Source organism: Oryctolagus cuniculus, chromosome 16, assembly GCF_051225735.1.
Source record: "Oryctolagus cuniculus isolate XC-2025 breed Fujian yellow rabbit chromosome 16, ASM5122573v1, whole genome shotgun sequence".
Classification (NCBI taxonomy): domain Eukaryota; kingdom Metazoa; phylum Chordata; class Mammalia; order Lagomorpha; family Leporidae; genus Oryctolagus; species Oryctolagus cuniculus.
In genome coordinates this window covers 9,368,258-9,388,484 of record NC_142882.1, presented here as the reverse complement: position 1 = coordinate 9,388,484, position 20,227 = coordinate 9,368,258, and the positions used below count along the sequence as shown (strand labels likewise).

The 20,227-nt window shown below is 47.8% G+C and overlaps 3 protein-coding genes across 3 annotated transcripts; 1 reads left to right on the top strand and 2 right to left on the bottom strand.

Moving 5' to 3' along the window:
• Positions 1–2,986: 2,986 nt before the first annotated feature.
• On the bottom strand, positions 2,987–4,166 carry OR2Z1 (olfactory receptor family 2 subfamily Z member 1). The gene has a single exon (XM_089316005.1). The coding sequence runs from the start codon at positions 4,090–4,092 to the stop codon at positions 3,127–3,129; it is 966 nt and encodes a 321-aa protein (XP_089172131.1). The 5' UTR covers positions 4,093–4,166; the 3' UTR covers positions 2,987–3,126.
• An 11,422-nt stretch (positions 4,167–15,588) lies between these two features.
• ACTL9 (actin like 9) lies at positions 15,589–16,815 on the top strand. Its single transcript, XM_051835539.3, has one exon. It carries the CDS (start codon positions 15,589–15,591, stop codon positions 16,813–16,815), a length of 1,227 nt encoding a protein of 408 aa, XP_051691499.1.
• Positions 16,816–18,364: 1,549 nt separating this feature from the next.
• On the bottom strand, positions 18,365–19,920 carry LOC100357269 (polycomb group RING finger protein 2). Its single transcript, XM_089315509.1, is given in 5 exon segments — positions 18,365–18,406; positions 19,193–19,449; positions 19,452–19,480; positions 19,482–19,779; positions 19,782–19,920. Coding segments are annotated over 5 exon segments (765 nt in total).
• Positions 19,921–20,227: the final 307 nt, after the last annotated feature.

Genomic DNA, 20,227 nt, shown 5'->3' with positions numbered 1-20,227 from the left:
CACCCTCCAATGGCCGCCACGGCCAGCGCGCTGCGGCCGGCGCACCGCGCTGATACGATGGCAGGAGCCAGGAGCCACGTGCTTTTTCCTGGTCTCCCATGGGGTGCAGGGCCCAAGCACCTGGGCCATCCTCCACTGCACTCCCTGGCCACAGCAGAGAGCTGGCCTGGAAGAGGGGCAACTGGGACAGAATCCGACGCCCCAACCGGGACTAGAACCTGGTGTGCCGGCGCCGCTAGGCGGAGGATTAGCCTAGTGAGCCGCGGCGCCAGCCTGTATGCCTTTTCTTTCTTTCTCTTGCCTAATGGCTCTGGCTAAAACTTCCAGAACTATAATGATTAAGAGTGGCTGCAGTGAGCAACTATCATCAGTTGGGATGAAAGACCCTTGTGATGTGCTGTTGGATTCAGTTTGCTGGTATTTTGTTGAGAATTTTTGCATCTGTGTTCATGAGGGATATTGGGCTATTTTCTTTTTTATCATGTCCTTATCTGGTTTTGAAATCAAGGTAATATCCTCAGGTTAGATAAAATAAGCATGCCCCAAATATATGTTGCCTACTAGAAATGCAATTTAAGTATGAAGACATAAATAGGCAAAATAATGGAACAAGATTTCCGCACTAACATTAGTCCAAAGATGTTGCTTTCGGAATGAATGTGGTATCCCTCCAGTGAAAGTAATGAAATAAATGCAATATGAATGACACTCAAAATACTTTGCCAAGAGAAGGAAACCAAACCAAAGTATATACTTATGGTTCTATTTGTGTAAAACTCAAGCAAATGAAAACTGAGCTTTGGTGACATAAAGTAGATCAATAGTTCTTTGCAGAAGGAGGAAGGGAAGGTCAACTAAAGAATACCACCAAACTTCTGGGAGTGATGAATATATATATTTTTTTTCACTGTTGATTGTGGTGATTATTTCATGTGTGTGTTTGAAAGTTCATCAAATTTTAAATCTTAAATATAAGCAATTTATTGCATATCAACCTTACCTCAAAAAAGCTGTTAAAAAAATTTTTTAAGTTGAATCTTGTCCAAGAGCTGGATAATTGTTTACAAGAAATGAAATTTGCCTCCTCCCCCAAAAAAATACTAAGTGGCTGTTGACAAAAGCCAGATTCTGGTCAACAGTAAACCCCACCAGCACTGTGGCAATAGCGGGTAAAGCTGCCACCTGTGATGTTGGCATTCCACATTGGTGCCAGTTCTAGTTCCCGCTGCTCCTCTTCCAATTCAGCTCTCTGCTATGGCCTGGGAAAGCAGTAGAAGATGGCCCAAGTCCTTGGGCCCCTGCACCCATGTAGGACACCCAGAAGAAGCTCCTGGCTCCTGGCTTCAGATCAACGCAGTTCTGACCATTGCAGCCAGTTGGGGAGTGAACCAGCGGATGAAAGACCTCTCTCTCTCTCTGCCTCTCGTTCTCTCTCTGTGTAACTCAGTCTTTCAAATAAATAAATAAATCTTTACAAAGAGAGAGAGAATGTTCCAACATGGGAAGCAATACACACAACAGACTCATAGAATGAAAATTGCTAAATAGCACTCTGACCTCAGAATCAGCCCTTAAGGCATTCTAGTCTGGCTGAAAATCCCATGAAAGCATTTCAGGCATGGAAAACCAAGACACTGTGGCAAAAAAATATCTGTGAGATCCTAGTGGAAAGAAGTGGCCATCAAAAAAGGGCGTACTTTTCTCTTAAGGGAGGAGAGAAATTCCACTTTGCTTATGGCTTTGTCTAAATACTGACAGAGATTGTGGATTCAGAAGGCTTCCATAGCCTTGACAGCTCATGTCAAAAGCCTCAGATGATCACTGACATCATACATAAGAGTGTCAATTGTTATATTAACAATGGGAGTCACTGTTCACTTACTTCCCATATAGGACCTCTGTCCTCAATGAGTTATATTGTGAAAATTAACTTTAAAACTTGTTCTCAAACAGTTTTTTTCTGTGTGTGTGTTTGCAAATTGTTGAAATATTTACTTAGTATACAGTTGGTCTTCTGTGTATAAAGTTAATTGAAAATGAATCTTAATGGAGAATGGGACTGGGAATGGGAGAGGGAGGAGGAAGTAGAGTGGGAGTAGGGGTTGGAGGGTGGGTGTGGTGGGAAGAATTACTGTATTCCTAAAGTTGTACTTATGAAATTTGTACCCATTAAATAAAAGGTTTCTTTGAGGGAAAAAAAAGAATTCACAATAAAAAAATTCACGGATGAAAAAAAAAAAAAAACAGTAAACCCCAAATTTTAACAAACATGGTATGAATAATATTGAGTTTAATGCCTCCATCACCTTTCAAAACAATGATTTAAATCTTCCAGAACCTGACAATCCTCCAAATGTTGTTTTCACCCTCCTTGTTTCTCTCTCTCTCTCTCTCTCTCTCTCTCTCTCTCCTTCCCTGCCTTTCTCTCTCTCACCTGTTGTATAATTTGATAATCAAACCACAGTAGTTGGAGATCCCTCTTTGGCAAAAGAAGACTATGAATTCACATGTCTATTCTACCTTGTTACAGCATGACCACTATTGAGTTTTTTGAGTCTTCTTTTATACATAAAATACAGGAGGGGACTTCAAAAAGTTTGTAAAAGTAGAGTAAAATTTTGTGTTGCTACAAAAAAAATTTCTGAAATCCAAGGAAGAGAAGTCTTGAAAACGTTCATGTAAGTGCATATAATGATAAAACTATGCAAGGATATCAAATATTTTTGCACTAACATGTGCATTCCATTATCTATGAGCTTGTTGAAGTACTCTCATACTACTCCCTATATTTCAAAGCTGTCATAATAATGAAATAACACGCTTAGTAGATCAACTGGCCAACAAATGTTAATTAGTATAATTATCAATCCAGTAACAGAGAAATTTCAACTTTACAAAATAGGGTTTCTCATTCTTGGAAATAATGCATTGTTAGAGAAAGAACATAGTAAAAGTGATTGAGATTGTTACCCTTACTTTCCAGCAGTCCATGGGGGAAAACATAAACCTGATGAGTCATGGAACAGGGTGGAAATGGACGGTCACTCAGCCTTGGATAGAAGGGCTCAGCAGCTGCACCACCAGTCAATGCTTTGAAAGGATGGGTTGGATGCAGGACCACTGGAATCACAGCAGTTTCCAGGGTGGACATAATTTTGACCTGATCCCAGCTCTGCTGAGCACTTTGATCAAAGCCATCCGCACCTCCCGGTTTCTCAGACTGTAGATGAGAGGGTTGAGTGTGGGGGTGATAAGGCTGTAGAAGAGAGAAACCACATTGTCCTGGTATGGGCTGTGGTAGGAACTAGGTACCATGTATATAAACACTGCAGCGCCATAAAAGAGTCCCACTACGGTGATGTGAGAAGAGCACGTGGTGAATGCCTTGTTTCGGGCCTCCTCTGAGTGCATGCGTAGAACAGCCCCTAATACGTGACCATATGAGGTGGCGATGAGGGAAAGCGGAAGTATGAGGATCAGCACCCCAGAAGTGGACAGTGCCAACTCATAGGCAGAGGTGTCTACACAAGAGAGCTTCAGCAGGGCTGGCACCTCACAGAAGAAGTGGTCCACGATGTGGGAGGCACAGTAGGGGAAATGCAAGGTGATGGATGTCTGGATGCAGGCATTGAGCACACCTGCTATCCACGAGGTACCCACCATTAGCAGGCACACCTGATGCCTCATGAGCACAGGATACTGCAAGGGATGGCACACAGCAACATAACGGTCATAGGACATGAGAGCCAGCAGGACACCCTCAGCCACACCCATCAATGTCAAGAAGAATATTTGAGCTGCACAACCCCCAAAGGAGATGGAACCTTCTCCCTGTAGAAAGTCTGATGCCATCTTGGGAATGGTGACCAAGGGGAAGCCAACATCCAACAGGGAGAGCTGGCTGAGCAGAAGGTACATGGGTGTATGAAGCCGGGAGTCCATGCGGATCAAGAAAAGTAGAGTAGTGTTGCCCAAAAGGCCCATGATAAACATAGCAGCCACCAGGGAGAAGAGGAGCTGACGTGGCCCTGACTGACTAAAGAGTCCTACCAGAATGAAGTCCGAGGACACGGATTCATTTACATGCCTCATGTTATATACAAAAGACTTCAGCTGGAGGAGGAAGAGACTGTGGCAAGACACCTGAGTATGTACAGCAGATAATTTTTTAGAGAGGAAGCAATAAAATTGTTTAATTCATAAATTGTCTCTAAAAAATCCAAAAGAATTTATAATATACTAAAATAATAATTTAATTTAATTGAAAAGAATAATTTGATGAAAAACAAAATTATCATATGTAAATAAATGCTTACTATTAGCCTATAAAATATTATGTATATTTTAAATTATTTCATTAAGATTATATTTTGCCTTATCAATTTTCTAAGTAGTTATTATAAGCATTGCATCATCTAAAGCATCAGTCCATCCTTTTTTATATAAAATCATTCTTTTTTAAATAACATTTTTAATTTACACTGCAGTTAAAAGCTTAATCATTCTACAAAATGAAGAGCTCAACAAGTAAAAAGTAAACCATTTTCATCCCACATGCCAGTCATCACCATTTGGTAGTGGCTGCCTGTGATATTGTCTTTTTTTCCCCAGAAACCTTTCATTTTGGGAATACAAACCTCATATATTTCATAAGTACAATTTTAGGAATATAGTGATTCTTCCCACTATACCCACCCTCCCACCCCTCTTCCTCCTCCCTCTTCTATTCCCATTCTTATTTTTTTCTAAGATCTATTTTCAATTAACTTTATACACATACAATTAACTCTATACTACATAAGGAGTTCAACAAATTGTATTAAAAAAAATAACTGTTCCTCAACAGCTGATACAAGGGCTGTTCAAAATCATTGCATATCAGAGTGTTAATTTCACTTCTTTAGATTACCTTTTAGGTGCTCTGTTAGTTGTCACAGATCAGGGGGAATATATGGTATTTGTCCTTTTGGGACTGGCTTATTTGTGATGCTGTATTGAGGTATGAGGCCATGCCTAAGATCAGTAGGAAGGGGGGGTGAACCCCTTGATCACTTAGTGATATCTATCACAGGCATGAGATGAGAAAGAAATTACTTGAATTTCTGATTGAGACACCTGGCCACATCCTAGTCAAAAGCTAACCACTTTTTTTTTTATCTTTTATTTAATGAATATAAATTTCCAAAGTACGTCTCATGGGTTACAATGGCTTCCCCCCCCATACCGTCCCTCCCACCCACCACCCTCCCCTTTCCCACTCCCTCTCCCCTTCCATTCACATCAAGATTCATTTTCGATTATCTTAGTATACAGAAGATCAGCTTAGTATACCTTAAGTAAGGATTTCAACAGTTTGTTCCCACACAGAAACATAAAGTGAAAAATAATAGATGATTTTTTTTAAATGATGATGAAATCAGATCAGACCTATTGTCATGTTTAATCCCAGTGAGAGTCAAGTTGGGAATTGATAGTTTCTTTTTTTTTTTTTAACAGAAGATCAGTTTAGTGTACATTAAGTAAAGATTTCAATCGTTTGCACCCCCATAGAAACACAAAGTGAAATATACTGTTTGAGTACTCGTTATCGCATTAAGCCTCAGTGTACAGCACATTAAGGACAGAGATCCTACATGAGGAGTAAGTGCACAGCGACTCCTGTTGTTGACTTTACAAATTGACACTCCTGTTTATGGCATCAGTAATCTCCCTATGCACCAGTCATGAGTTTCCAAGGCTATGGAAGCCCCTTGAGTTCTCCGACTCTTATCTTGTTTAGACAAGGTCATAGTCAAAGTGGAGGTTCTCTCCTCCCTTCAGAGAAAGGCACCTCCCTCTTTGAAGACCTGTTCTTTCCACTGGGATCTCACTCACAGAGATCTTTTTGCCAGAGTGTCTTGGCTTTCCATGCCTGAAATACTCTCATGGGCTTTTCAGCCAGATCCGAGTGCCTTTAGGGCTGATTCTGAGGCCAGAGTGCTATTTAGGACATCCGCCATTCTATGAGTCTGCTGAGTATCTCACTTCCCATGTTGGATCACTCTCCCCTTTATTTATTCTATCGAGCTAACCACTTTTTAATTTACATTAAATTAAAAATTAAAAATGATTTTGCAGTCAAAATTTTGAGTGCAAGTTAAAGTAACATCGTCCTAACAGAATGCTTCAAGGTCCCTCATTCCAAGGATCCTTTGGCCAAAGCAGTGATGAGATTCCAAATAGGCTGGGAGGTGAAATAAGGGGTCATAGGTCACATATCAAGCAAGAAAACAGAGAGAAGGGCCTTTGTGAAAATTCCTTGATGAGAATCTGGAGCAAAGCAAAAGTATATTGATCCAACACTGAGGTCAAACTGAGGGTGTGACTCTAAAGTTACAACCACAGAGGCATTGTGACAGCAGTATAGGTGACAGCATATTGGGAGCTGAGTGGCCTAGGGTTGGGGAGACAATTATCAACAAGCTTAGCTATTATTGGTGGCTTCAATGTATTGGATGGTAGACTAGAATCCTGTAAGTAGTGTGACTCAGTTTCAAGGATTACTATATGACACTAGTCCTAGAAGATTTTATACCTCTAATAAATATTTCCTGAGTAAATAAGGTAAACAAAAAAGATGACCAAGGACCAAGAGGCACTGTACACTTAAATCAGGACTACTTCATTTCCTTGACAACCTCCAGGCTCCTGGAGAAACCTAGACTGTCCTGAAATACACAACCCACAACTCCCAACAATGTAAAGTTCAGGATCCAACAAATGTCTGTCCTCAACTTGGAGTGGTTAAGAAGCAGCAACGCTGGCCACTCAAAGACAAGTAGATTCTATTGAGAGTCCTCCCTGAGTCCTGTCATGAGGCTTCCATTAGAGTTATTCCTCACTCAAGGCCGCCTTTGGTTATTTGTCACACTGTCACACCCAAGTCATCACCATTCATTCATGTACTCAACAAAATTTGTCATGCACTGGGCTGGGCATAAGGTATTTGTAGGTTAATCACCCAAGAAAGATCTCCATTTCCCTGGACCCCACAGTCTCCATAAGCAGTCTGTGACAGGAAATAAATGAACAGAATCTTTGTAAAAGATGGAAATGCAGTCGGTGAGGTGTGTGATGTTCTGTAGCTGGGTCCACCATAAGTCAAGGTTGAAGGAGCCTCTTGTTGGAAGGGATTTTTTAAAGGGACAGGGTAGGATCAACTACCTCATGCTAGAGGGGTGGACACTGAATCCAGCTATATGGTTTACCCCAACAAAGAACTTTCTAAGAGTGAATTCCAACCAACAGTGGAGTAGAGTTTCTCACTGGTGGCATCTTCCAAAATAGTCAATGATAAAAGAGAGTAAGTTGCAGAATTTAAAGTATGAGAGGGGACATAAGCATTGTCCAAATTGTTTCAGAATAGTCTGATCAGAAATGAAATGAATGGGTTGGCATTATTGCAGAGCCGTGTAAGTTGTGGGCTAGAACACCTGAATCCCACATCAGTGTGCCCACTTTTAACCCAGCTTCCTGCTAATGTGTCTGGGAAGATGGAAGATAATGGCCCAAGTATTTGGGTACCTGCCACGTATGTGGGATGCCTGGAATGGAGTTTCAAGCTCCTGAATTTTGCCTAGCCCAACTCTGGCTGTTGCTGGTATTTAGGAAGTGAACCAATGGATGGAAGATATCCTCTTGTCTCTCCTTTTCTGTCACAGTACCTTTCAAATAAATTTTTTTTATTTTTTTGACAGGCAGAATTAGACAGTGAGAGAGACAGAGATAAAGGTCTTCCTTTTTCCGTTGGTTCACCCCTCAAGTGGCCACTACGTGCGCTGCACTGATCCCAAGCCAGGAGCCAGGTGCTTCCTCCTGGTCTCCCATGGGGTGCAGGGCCCAAGCACCTGGCCCATCCTCCACTGCACTCCCGGGCCACAGCAGAGAGCTGGACTGGAAGAGGAGCAACCAGGACAGAATCCGGTGCCCCAACTGGGACTAGAACCTGGGGTTCTGGTGCTGCAGGCGGAGGATTAGCCTATTGAGCCATGGCACCAGCTCAAATAAATTTTAAAATCATTTTTTTAAATAAAATATTATAGAAATGTATTCGTGATGCTTTGGGTATCCAGGGGATGAAGATGGCTGGAATGGCGTCAGGGAAGACTTCATTGGGACATTGGAACTGAGTTTTGAAGATGAAGTGGAAGTTTTCTATATGTTAGAGGAAAGAAGATTGTTCCAGGCAGAAGGCCTAGAGCACAGGAGTTATATGGACAAGTGGTTAAAAGAATGAACTCAAGAGTAAGATTAAAATAAGCCAATAGCTCCCCAGAATCTGCCTTAAGACACCAGAGTCAGCCGGCGCCGCGGCTCACTAGGCTAATCCTCCACCTAGCGGCACCGGCACACCGGGTTCTAGTCCCGGTTGGGGCGCCAGATTCTGTCCCGGTTGCCCCTCTTCCAGGCCAGCCCTCTGCTGTGGCCAGGGAGTGCAGTGGAGGATGGCCCAGGTGCTTGGGCCCTGCACTCCATGGGAGACCAGGAAAAGCACCTGGCTCCTGGCTCCTGCCATCGGATAAGCGCAGTGCGCCGGCCGCAGTGCGCTGGCCGCGGCGGCCATTGGAGGGTGAACCAACGGCAAAGGAAGACCTTTCTCTCTGTCTCTCTCTCTCACTGTCCACTCTTCCTGTCAAAAAAAAAAAAAAAAAGACACCAGAGTCTTGCTGGTGGACACCTGAGTCTGAGCACAGTGTGATTGCCCCACCGCTGGGTCTTCTGATTCTTCTTGCAAAAATGTTCAGCCAGTGTCAGACTCTCGCAAGCTCAGCCTTCCTTCCAGAGTGCCCAAGTGGTCCCACTGCCTTTGTTGCATCTAAATACAATTTAAAAGGCTCTGGGTCTTGAGATCTATAGCCAGCAGTTCCTCTAGCACAGTCATGATCCCTGAGCTGTTGACATGCTCTTTCCCCAAAAACTTCTGTTGGAAAAAAAATGTTTCCAGTCACCCAACCTCCTGCCCTGTAGTCAGCCAAGCAGAGCTGGAAAGTCACTATGATTTTAATCTTGGATAAAGCATCTCAGAGTGAATCCTAAATAAATCCTCATCTGGGTGGACAAGTTTTAGAGCTGGGTTTTACCACTCTGTTTTCCCATTTGCTTCAACAATGCCAGTATTTGTATCTGGGATCTCTTTGCTGCCACTGAGTGAGTAGGCGAAAGGAGCTACGTTACTTATCTTCCTATGGCCAGTGAAACTCACTTGTCTTGGAGCCAGTGTTGTGCCACAGTGGGTTAAGCCACCACTTGTAATGCTGGTGTCCCATATTGGAAAGCCAGTTCCAGTCCCAGCAGCTCTACTTCCAATCCAGCTCCCTGTTAATGCACCTGGGAAAGCAGCAGAATGGCTCAAATACTTGGGGCCTTGCCATCCATGTTGGAGTCCCACATGGAGCTACAGGGCTCCTGGCTTTGGCCTGGAACAGCTTTGTCCGTCTGGCCATTGTGGCTATTTGGGGAGTGAGTCAGCAGATGGAAGATGTTCTCTCTCTCTCTCTCTCTCCCTCTCTCCCTCTCTCCCTCTCTCCCTCTCTCCCTCTCTCTCCTCTGCCTTTCAAATAAATAAAATTTAAAGATCTCTTTTCTTGACCCTATTACCAGGCATGATCTAGATCCTTGGCCACCATAATAACCAAGCAACGACATACTGGTTTACGGGGCAGTCCTTGTTTCTTTCCCTTGTCTAACTACAATAGCTCAAGGACCCACAGCTATTATTTTCCCAATAAATAGTTGTTGAATGAATATCTTCTGCTAGGGAAATATTTTTGTCTTAACTGTCAAAGAGAGGATGACTTCCCTAAAGTCACAGGGCTAGTAAGAGAGGTTGGACTTGGGGCCAGCACTGTGGCATAGAGGGTAAGGCTGCTGCCTGCAGTGCCAGCATCCCATAAGGGAACCAGTTTGAGTCCCAGGTGCTCCACTTCTGATCCAGCTCTCTGCTATGTCCTGGGAAAGCAGTAGAGGTTGGCCCAGGTCCTTGAACCCCTGCATCTGTGTGGGAGACCCAGAAGAAGCTCCTGGCTCCTGGCTTCAGGTCAGCACAGCTCTGGCTATTGCAACCATCTGGGGAGTAAACCAGCAGATGGAAGATATCTCTCTTTCTCTCTCTCTCTGCCTCTGCCTTTCTGTAACTCTTTCAAATAAATAAATAAATCTTTGAGAGAGAGAGAGATAGGTTGGGCTCAGATTGAAATTCCCAGCTGTCTAATTTCAAATTCTGGGCTGTCTCCATTCTGGATACTGCCTGTTCTTGGAAGTTAATACACAAATAGGCTGCCCTGGAGTTCCAATCTGAGGATTACTCCCCAGGGATCAGAAGGGAAGCTGAAGGTGCCCCCAACCTACATGTGAGACAGGTTATGCTGGTCTTAGACCCATGTCCAAAGTCAGGTACCCACCCCTTACTACTTGGAACATTTCTTATTGTGGAAGTCAACATGGCTGGCCACCTGTTATCTGTGTCCAATCTGCTTAGGTTCACAACAGTGACAACATACAGATAAAAAAAATGTGCATTTGGCCTAACTACCAGACATCTGCCCACAGGTTGGCAAAAGTCAAAGAGAGAGGCAAGAATCGATCTCCCCATCCAAATACCTGTATAAACTCAGTAGGCAAAATGTGCTTGTGGAAAACAATATCAGCAGATGCTTGAACCCATCCTGCCACTGTGATCTGGACTCTTAAATCATCCTTGGACCCCCAAGATCTCCACAAGCCACTCTCACCAGGGCCTAAATGCAGAGGGACCCTGCTCAGTGCCCCCATAAACATGTCAACACACCTCATTTGAGGATAGTCCCTGGTAAAACCTACCTGGATTCCAGCATCTTGCACTTAACCAGCACTCTGCACTCAGTCTGTGCAAATATAGACGTCATCATCTGGGGATGAGGACTCCAGGGACAGCAGTTGCATCAGACACCCTCTGGGTCCTCCTTTCTGCTAGGGAGAAATTAGTTGCAATGAAAGCCTGGAACCCTTGATATTTGGATTATCCCTGGAGGATTACAGGAAAACATTTCTCAATTAACCACAAGAGGAATGGGTAATGCTGATGTAGATCAATCAGTGTGGCAAACATCTAAGTTCTTTTGTTTGGGAGAAGGATATGTGTGTATCCATTGCTACAAATGAACACACACAATGTGATGTCCAGGACATTTCTTTTTTTTTTTTTTTTTGACAGGCAGAGAGACAGAGTGAAAGGTCTTCCTTCCATTGGTTCACCCCCCAAATGGCCACTACGGCCAGCATGCTGCGCCAATCTGAAGCCAGGAGCCAGGTGCTTCTCCTGGTCTCCCATGTGGGTGCAGGGCCCAAGCACTTGGGCCATCCTCCACTGCCTTCCTGGGCCACAGCAGAGAGCTGAACAGGAAGAGGAGCAACCGGGACAGAACCGGCGCCCCAACCCGGACTAGAACCCAGTGTGCCAGCACTGCAGGTGGAGGATTAGCCTAGTGAGCCGCAGTGCCAGCCCAGGAGATTTATTTTGAGCTAAAAAATGAGGCAGTGATGGTGAAGGGACAGTCAGCCACTTGGCAGCTTCCCTGGCTTGGGACAATTCTTCCTCTAAACTCTTCTTGAGAGGTCTCCAAGACTGTAGAGAAGCAGCAATGTGGAGGTGGATGGTTCTAGTGCCAATGATGTTATCCATAGAAAGGACAAGGGCCAGAGAGGCACTGCAGGAAGTAATAGGTGACTCTCTCAAGGGCAAAGCAGAGAGATTTATAGAGTATTGCTTAAAATAAAGCTGAGTCAGACAGGTGGCAACAGGGTAGAACCAGAAGGAAGCAGGAACAAAAGTGAGACATGGGGGCCAGCACTGTGGCATAGAAGGTAAAGCCACCGCCTGCAGTGTCAGCATCCCATATGCGTGCCAGTTTGAGTCCTGGCTGCTCCACTTCCAATCCAGCTCTCTGCTGTGGTTTGGGGATAGCAGTAGAATATGGCCCAAGTCCTTGGGCCCCCTGCACCCATGTGAGAGAGCCAAGAAGCTCCTGGCTCCTGGCTTCAGATTGGCATAGCTCCAGCCATTGGGGCCATCTGGGAGAGTGAACCAGTGAATGGAAGACCTCTCTCTCTCTCTCCCTCTCCTTCTCTCTGTAACTCTTTCAAATAAATAAATAAATAAATCTTTTTTTTTTTAAAGTGATACATGGTGAGTCCCTGATACATAGTGGGTAGTGGCCATCAGAAACATTCTTGGGTCATGCCAACCTTCTCAAATTCCAAGCCCATGACAGACATTAGTAATTGATCTACCTGTGAGTTTGGTTCAAGCTACTCAACCTGGCATTCCATACAACCAGGTCTTAAAAGCTGGATTTAACATTCATTGTGCAATCTGCTTTGCAAGCCAACAATCAAGGCAGTCTTTACGGAGGTAAGGAGTTTGCATGGAAACTCAGCACTCTGCTTCCTCAATTAAGAAGGTCTTGGGGTGCAACATTGTGAAATAGCAATGCCAGCTTCCCATATCAGAGAGCTGGTCCAAATCCCAGTTGCTCCACTTCTGAGCCAGCTTCCTGCTAATGTGCCTGGGAAGACAGAGGAAGATGGTACAACTCCATGTGAGAAACCTGGATGGAGTTTCTGGCTCCTGGTTTTATCCTAGCCCAGACCTGACTGAAGTGTTATCCGGTGTTTCTAAACATAAAGTCCTGGGGCCAGTGCTGTGGGTTAACGCCCCTGCCTGAAGTGCCAGCATGCCATATGGGCGCCAGTTCGAGACCCGGCTGCTCCACTTTCTATCCAGCTGTGACTTTCAAATAAATAAATAAATCTTTAAAAAAAAAAAAAAAAAAACATAAGAAAGTCCTGGGGCTGCCACTGTGGCACAGAGAGCTAAGCTGTTGCCTGCAATGCTGACACCCCACAACTCAAAATCAGTTTGAGTCCCGGCTGCTCCACTTCTAAGCCAGCTCCCTGATAATGTGCCTGGGAAAGCAGTGAAGGATGACCCAAGTGCACTAAGGCCCCTACCACCCACATAGAAGGCCTAGATGGAGTTCCTGGTTCCCAGCTTCTGATTGGACCAGCCCCCAGCCATTAGGGAGTGAATCAGCAGATGGAAGATTCTCTCTCTCTCCTCTTCAAATAAATGAATCTTTTTTAAAATAAAGTTTTGATGTGCCTTACAGAAAAAACAGGAGGCGGTTAAGCTTCTTTCACCCAAAAGTTATAACGCTGTTGACTGTAAAGTCAGAGAGTTATTGAACTGAAATAAATTGGGACGCACCTGTGTCCATACTTGGGTGATGAAATTTGTCCGAAGCCAGCCTCCATACCCCATAAACTGCAACCTAGCTTGATCTGCAAAGAAGTTATGACTTAGCCTAGAAGTATACTCTGGTAACCAGGCAACAGAGCCTCACCCAATCACAGCAGCTGAGCCCTCAGCCAATCTCAAAGTGAAGGCTGCCAAATTATGTTCAAATGAGGCAAAGTCATCCCTGCATGGAATTTCTTGCTTCTCTGGTTGGAGATGCGGTTCACCACTTGTAGGTGGGGGCATGCTGAACCATCTTCAGTGTGGAGCAACGCCTGCTTGTAAACCCATGTCTTGCTCAGATCACTTTTTATTAAAATTTAAGAAAGTTTAATTAATTGGTCTCAGGGTTTTTGTTTTTCAGCAGGAAAACAATACTAAAGGGATTTCAAAATTTCCACAGAAAATACACACTAATTTTTTTACACTATTTTTTAATTCATTCATTCATGAGTTTGTTGAAGACACCCCATATATGTTAAGTAAGGTGTCTCTCAACAGAAATACACAAAACACAACACTTCGTATTAATTGTTGATGAAAATGTTATGACCAGAGCTGAAGTCTCAGCCTCCACTAATCCAGTGTCACAGCAATCTTATGGAACAGAGCTACCACAATAAAGAGAATCAGTCGTTTTTGGTGTGGCATCTTTGCAACCCTGTAACATCTTGCAAGTTAATAAATCAGTTTATTCAGCTTTGTTGTTTCAGCTCTAGTTTAACAAATCCCACTCTCCAGCAGAGTAATAAATCTAGACAGAACTAGCAGTTACACCTATCCTACTTAGATAGCCCCATAATGTATTCAGTAGCACTGTTCCTGGGTATCTTACTACCAAATGCATGCACACATACTACTTAAAAAAATCACTTTTTATTTTTTTTAACTAACAGGATACCTGATGCCACCCAATGCAGCCATGGTTTTGAAGCATTTCTCCTGAGTGATTGTGCAGACTCCTATCCCTTGTTGAAACGATTCTTTGCTCTCAAATGCAACCCCTGGTCCTCTTGTCTGTGCTGAAGACCTCTTGCATTCCATCCAGCCTCACTCCTGCCAAGGGAAAGCATGGGGGAAACTAGGAGAGGAGACAGATTGCCTGCACACACACACCACGTAGTAGCAGTACAGAGAAGGGAAGTCAAGGAAGGCTTCCAGGAAGAGGTGTCTCACTGAGATTGGTTGATTGGTTGAATGGCAAAGTTACAGAGGAGAGACAGATCTTCCATCTGCTGGTTCACTCACTCACCAAATGGCATCAAGGGCAGGGGCTGGGTCAGGCCAAAACCAGGAACCTGGAACTCCATCTGGGTATTCCATGTGAGTGGCAGGAGCCCAAGTACTTGAGCCATCTTCATTGTTTTCCCAGGAACGTTAGCAGGGAGCTGGATCAGAAGTGGAGCAGCCAGAGTCTGGCATTGCGCTGTAATGGGTAAAGCCACCACCTGCAATACCAGCATCCGATATGGGTGGGTGCTGGTTCAAGTCCCAGCTGCTCCACTTCTGATCCAGCTCCCTGCTAATGTTCCTGGGAAAGCAGTGGATGATAACCCAAGTTATCATCCTGCACTCATGTAGGATAACCTTGCACCCATGTAGGAGACCCAGAAGAAGCTCCTGGCTCCTGGTTTTGGCCTCCAGTGGCCATTTGGGAAATGAACCCGCAGATGGAAGATTCTCTCTCTGTCTCTCTCTCTCTCTCTGTCTCTCTCTCTCTCTCTCTGTCTCTCTCTCTCTGCCCTTCTATGTAATCTTCATTTCAAATAAACAAGTGGAGGGAGCAGCTGGACTGGAAGGACAGGCAGGCATATGGGAAGAGTCTAAGTGTGGATTTTCTAATATTCCAAGGAGGCCTGTGACCAGCTTGCCACGGCCTGTAAACATAGCCTTCCCGCATGGCCAGGCACCAGGGTCTTACCAGATTCTGAGGCCGGGAGCCGTGTGAGAGCCCCTTCTTCTGGAACGTTCTGTCCTTTGGCCCCAAATGTGGCAAGAAGGCGGGAGGGGCCATGGGGAACAGATGTGGATTCTGGGGCAAGGAGGGCTAGGCAGGGCGGTCCCTGGCCCTGTATTGTGAGGTTATAGCACGCCCCCCCCCGGGGTGGGGGAGGGGGCGGAGGCAAGATGATGTCATAGACCTCTGCCCCCCTCAGTCCACCTCGCTCTCTGGGTGCTCACCCCGGCCAGGCCTCAGCCTCTCCTTCCCTCTGTATGCAACGCACCCCAAGGGGAGGTGAGGCCACCAGGGAGCCTCACCCAGGCCACCTGCAGCCATGGATGAAGATTATCCCATGCACCCCCGGGAGCCTGAGTCTTCCCTGGAGGCCCCCAGGCCGGTCGCAGAGACCAGCTCGGACTCCCCTGGCATGGTGGGCGACCGGCTGCCCCCGAGAACGGGCGCCGTGGTGATCGACATGGGCACGGGCACCTGCAAAGTGGGCTTCGCCGGGCAGGCTCGGCCCACCTACACCGTGGCCACCCTCATGGGCTGCCAACCCAAGAAGCAGGCCACCGAGGGGCAGCCCGAAATGGAGACGTTCATCGGCGAGGCGGCACGCGCGCACCCGGAGCTGGCGCTGGTGCAGCCGCTGCGCCACGGCATCGTGGTGGACTGGGAGGCTGCCGAGCTTATCTGGCGCCACCTGCTGGAGCACGACCTCAAGGTGGCCGCCCAGGACCACCCGCTGCTCTTCTCGGACCCGCCCTTCAGCCCCGCCACCAACCGCGAGAAGCTGGTGGAGGTGGCCTTCGAGTCGCTGTGCGCGCCTGCCATGTACGTAGCCTCGCAGTCTGTGCTGTCCGCCTATGCCCACGGCAGGGTCAGCGGGCTGGTGGTGGACACCGGCCACGGCGTCACCTACACCGTGCCCGTCTTCCAGGGCTACAACCTGCCACACGCCACGGAGCGCCTGGACCTGGCAGGCAACCACCTGACCGCCTTCCTGGCCGAGGTGCTGCTGGGCTCTGGCTTCCCTCTGGGGCAGCACGACCTGGACACCGTGGAGAGCATCAAGCACCGCTACTGTTACGTGGCCGCGGACTTCCAGAAGGAGCAGGCGCGCTCAGAGCAGGAGTGCAGGCAGACGCTGAAGCTGCCCGACGGGCGGACGGTCACGCTGGGCAAGGAGCTGTTCCAGTGCCCGGAGCTGCTGTTCCACCCTCCCGAGATCCCGGGGCTGTCGCCCGTGGGCCTCCCCACCATGGCAGAGCACAGCCTCCGCAAGGTGTCGCTGGAGGTGCGCTCGGACGTGGCGCACAACGTGCTGCTGTGTGGCGGCTCCTCCCTCTTCCCCGGCTTCGAGGGCCGCTTCCGCGCCGAGCTGCTGCGCTCCCTGCCGCCCGAGGCCCACGTGGTGGTGGCGGCACAGCCCACCCGGCACTTCTCCGTGTGGATCGGGGGCTCCATCCTGGCCTCGCTGCGCGCCTTCCAGTCCTGCTGGGTCCTGCGGGAGCAGTACGAGGAGCAGGGCCCGCACATCGTGTACCGCAAGTGCTACTGAGTGGGGCGGGGAGGGGAGGCCATCCGCCTAACATAAAGCTCCTGCTGCCAGCCGGCTCGGTTCTGTGCGCCCCGCTGTGGGACCCTGCCCTGCCCTGCCCTGCATTTCCTTGGAGACACCCCGGTCCTGATCTCACCTCCCCCACGACCAACCCTGAGGACGCCTCTGTTAGCTTAGTAGTAGTAGTAGTAGTAGTAGTAGTAGTAGTAGTAGTAGTAGTAGTAGTTATGTTATTCGAGAGGCAGAGAGAAAGAGACAGGCAGATCTTGCATCCACTGGTTCACTCCCCACGAATGCCCACGGCAGCTGGGACGGAACCACTCATATTGGGAGCCGGGCGCTCCATCCGGATTTCCCCTGGGTGTGGCACAGCCCCAAGTACTTGAGCCACCACCTGCTGACACCTAGGGTGCACCTTAGTGAGTTCACTAAGGAGCAGAGCCAGGAATCAAACCTGGGCTCCAAACAGCCTCCTAACAGCCAAACACCTGTGCTTTAAAAAAAAAAAAAAATCATCTCTCTTGCTCTCGCTCTTGCTCTCTCTGCCTTCCTAACCTCATCCCTTTTTTTTTTTTTTTTTAAGATTTTATTTGGAAGTCAGTTACAGAGAGGAAAGAGACACAGAGATCTTCCATCCACTGGTTCACTCCCGAAGTAGCTGCAATGGCCAGGGCTGGCCCAAGCCAAAGCCAGGAACCAGAAGCTTCTTCCAGGTCTCCCACATGGGTGCAGGGACCCAAGCACTTCAGTCATCTTCCATTGCTTTCCCAGGCCACTAGCAGGGAGCTGGGTCCAAAGAGGAACAGCCAGGTCTCATATGGGTGCCCATATAGGATGCCAGCACTGCAGGTGGCAATTTAACCTACTGAGCCGCAGCACAGGCCCCAGCCAACATCAGTCTTATGCAAAAATTTTCCAGAGTGGACAACTTAATTTTTTGTGGCAGCCTGAACCGTTCAATAAACAAGAACTCCCAGAAGGTTCTAGGGCGGTGTGTGAGTGTTTTGGAAACTATATGAATACTTGACGGAGACTATAAGGAAAAAGATTTATTTTGGCTCTTGGTTTTGGGAGTTCACAAACAGACCCCATTGATTCAGCCTCTGGTGAGGGCATTTTTTTTCCAAGATTTATTTATTTACTTGAAAGGCAGAGTGACAGTGAGAGAAGGAAAGATAGAGATCATCCATCCACAGCAGCCAAGGCTGAGCCAAGCTGAAGCCAAGACCTCTATCCAGGTCCCCAGTGTCGGTGGCAGGAATCCAAGCACTTGGGCCATCTTCTGCTGCTTTCCCAGGTGCATTAGCAGGGAGCTGGATCGGAAGCAGAGCAGCCAGAATTCAAACAGGTGCCCATATGGGATGCCAGCATCACACACTGGCCCCCATGAGGGCGTTCACGCAGGCAGTCCCAGCATGACAAGGAGAAAACCACACAGCAAGTCACAGGTAAGCGGTGCATCCGTGTCTGTCCCTGGCTCCTCGTGGAGTCACCAGGGCAGCAGGTGTTTGGACCGGCAATCAGGTCCTGCATCCCATGCCAGATTGCCTCAGGTTCCATTCCCAATTGCAGCTTCTTGCTCGCACACACCCTAGGAGCAGCAGGCAGTGGCAGCTCGGGTCGCTGCCACCCAGGTGGGAGACTGGAGTTCCCAGTTACTCACTTTGACCTGGCCCAGTCCTGGCTGTTGTCAGCATTTATGGAGTGAACGGGTGGACAATGGCTTTTCTCTCTCTCTCTCTCTCTCTCTTTCTCCCTCTCCCTCCCTCCCTCCCTCCAGGATTCAACTATTGTTAGGTCTGCAATAGCTTGGCGTTCTGGTCTCTCATACCCCCAAAAAGGAGAGACAGAAAAAGAGACAGAGACCGACCTCAACAGAAACAGGTTGCTTTATTGGAAGCAAAGAGGTTCACACACGGGATGCATTTGACCTCAGGTTTTATCCATTTAAGAGGAAATTCGCCACGGGGCTGGGGAGGGGAGTATAGAAGGCAGCTGGGGAGCTCTTTGAAGTCTCAGGGGATTCCCCTCTTACCTGTTTCATAGCTGCTGCCCTGTGTAACTTATCTGTTTTGCCATTTGCACTGCAAGGAGTTGAGGAAGGATCTCAACAAAAGGGAGGATGTAGGGACAAAGGAGAGGATGTGGGGCAAGGAGAGGGAAGGAGGAAGAACAGGAGGAGGAGAAAAGTGCCACAAGTCCTTTATTTTTTTTTTACATAGATAGATTTATAAAACCCACCCCTCACTCCTAAGATGGAAGGAGCTGGGGAAAGTAGAAGAAGTGGGAAAAAAGGGCCCAGAAAAAGTGGAGGGAATGGAGAGGCATGGCTCCAAAGGAGGGAGAGGGTCTCTTTCCTCAAGTTAAGGTGGGGCACAGGAGCTCCGTTGACAGTCATCTTGCGCCCCCTGCTGGTGGAGGATGGGGCCTGCAGGCAGTTCTAGGTGCCCTCGTTGGCAGCTGCGACGGCCCCACCGGCAGCCGATGGGGGAGTAGGGGAGGTGGAGTGGGTGGCCGGGGGGGGGTGGTCATGGGCACTGGGAGAGCCATGGGAGGGAGTGGCTGGGCTGGGCAGGGCGGAGGAGGTGGCTGGCAGGGTGGCAGGGCTGGGAGCCTTGTCGCTGATTGACTCACGCTGGTATTGGTGCCCTCGGAGGGCGTGGGTGAGCCACTTGCAGGCCGGCTGGACAAGGTAGTTGAAGGGCAGTGGGCCGTTCCTCCGCTACGGGTAGATGTAGGCGATATCCATGAGAGTGTAGTATTCCTTCCGTGGCTCCACCTCCACCTTGTACTTGCTCGGCACATCCATCCTGTTGCTGAACTTGGCGAGTTGCATGAGGGTCATGGCCGCTGGACACCGCAGGAAGCACATCCCCGTCTTCTCCTTGTCCCCATCTCCGTTTTCCACGGGGCCCTTCTTCTCCTCTCAGCCCCTGCCCCCCACTTCGTAGAACTCGACGGAGCACCTTTCTCCCGCTCCAGGACCTCGCCGCGGTCCTCATGGGACTGCGACAGCGGGGAGCTCAGGGGAGGACGGCCAAAGATGCCGGAAGGACCCGTCAAGGACCAGGGAGTCGTGTGGTTCAGAGAGGTGAGCCCGGCCATCCGCGTGGAGGCGGCAACGGTGCACAAGTCCTTTAATTAATTATTCCACCCTAAGGACCTAATCCATCCTACTCACGTCCCAGAGGCCGCCACATGTAAGCCCCACAGCTGGGCTTAAATCTACGCTGTCTTAAGAATCATCAGCCTAGAACTTTGGGGTCTAAACTCCTGAATGATTGCCCCAATCATGTTCGTGCCACGGAGACATTTCTCCTGCTTTCCCACCAGGGGGCAGTACTTCCACACTCAAGAGTCTAAAGCTGCAAAGTCTTTGGATCCAGGACTGAAGCAAGCAAGGCACCCAAAA

What these genes read in the sequence shown, in the direction of transcription:
- ACTL9 (XM_051835539.3), top strand. Translation starts at nt 15,589, where the DNA reads ATGGATGAAGATTATCCCATGCACCCCCGGGAGCCTGAGTCTTCCCTG.
- OR2Z1 (XM_089316005.1), bottom strand. Translation starts at nt 4,092, where the DNA reads ATGAGGCATGTAAATGAATCCGTGTCCTCGGACTTCATTCTGGTAGGA.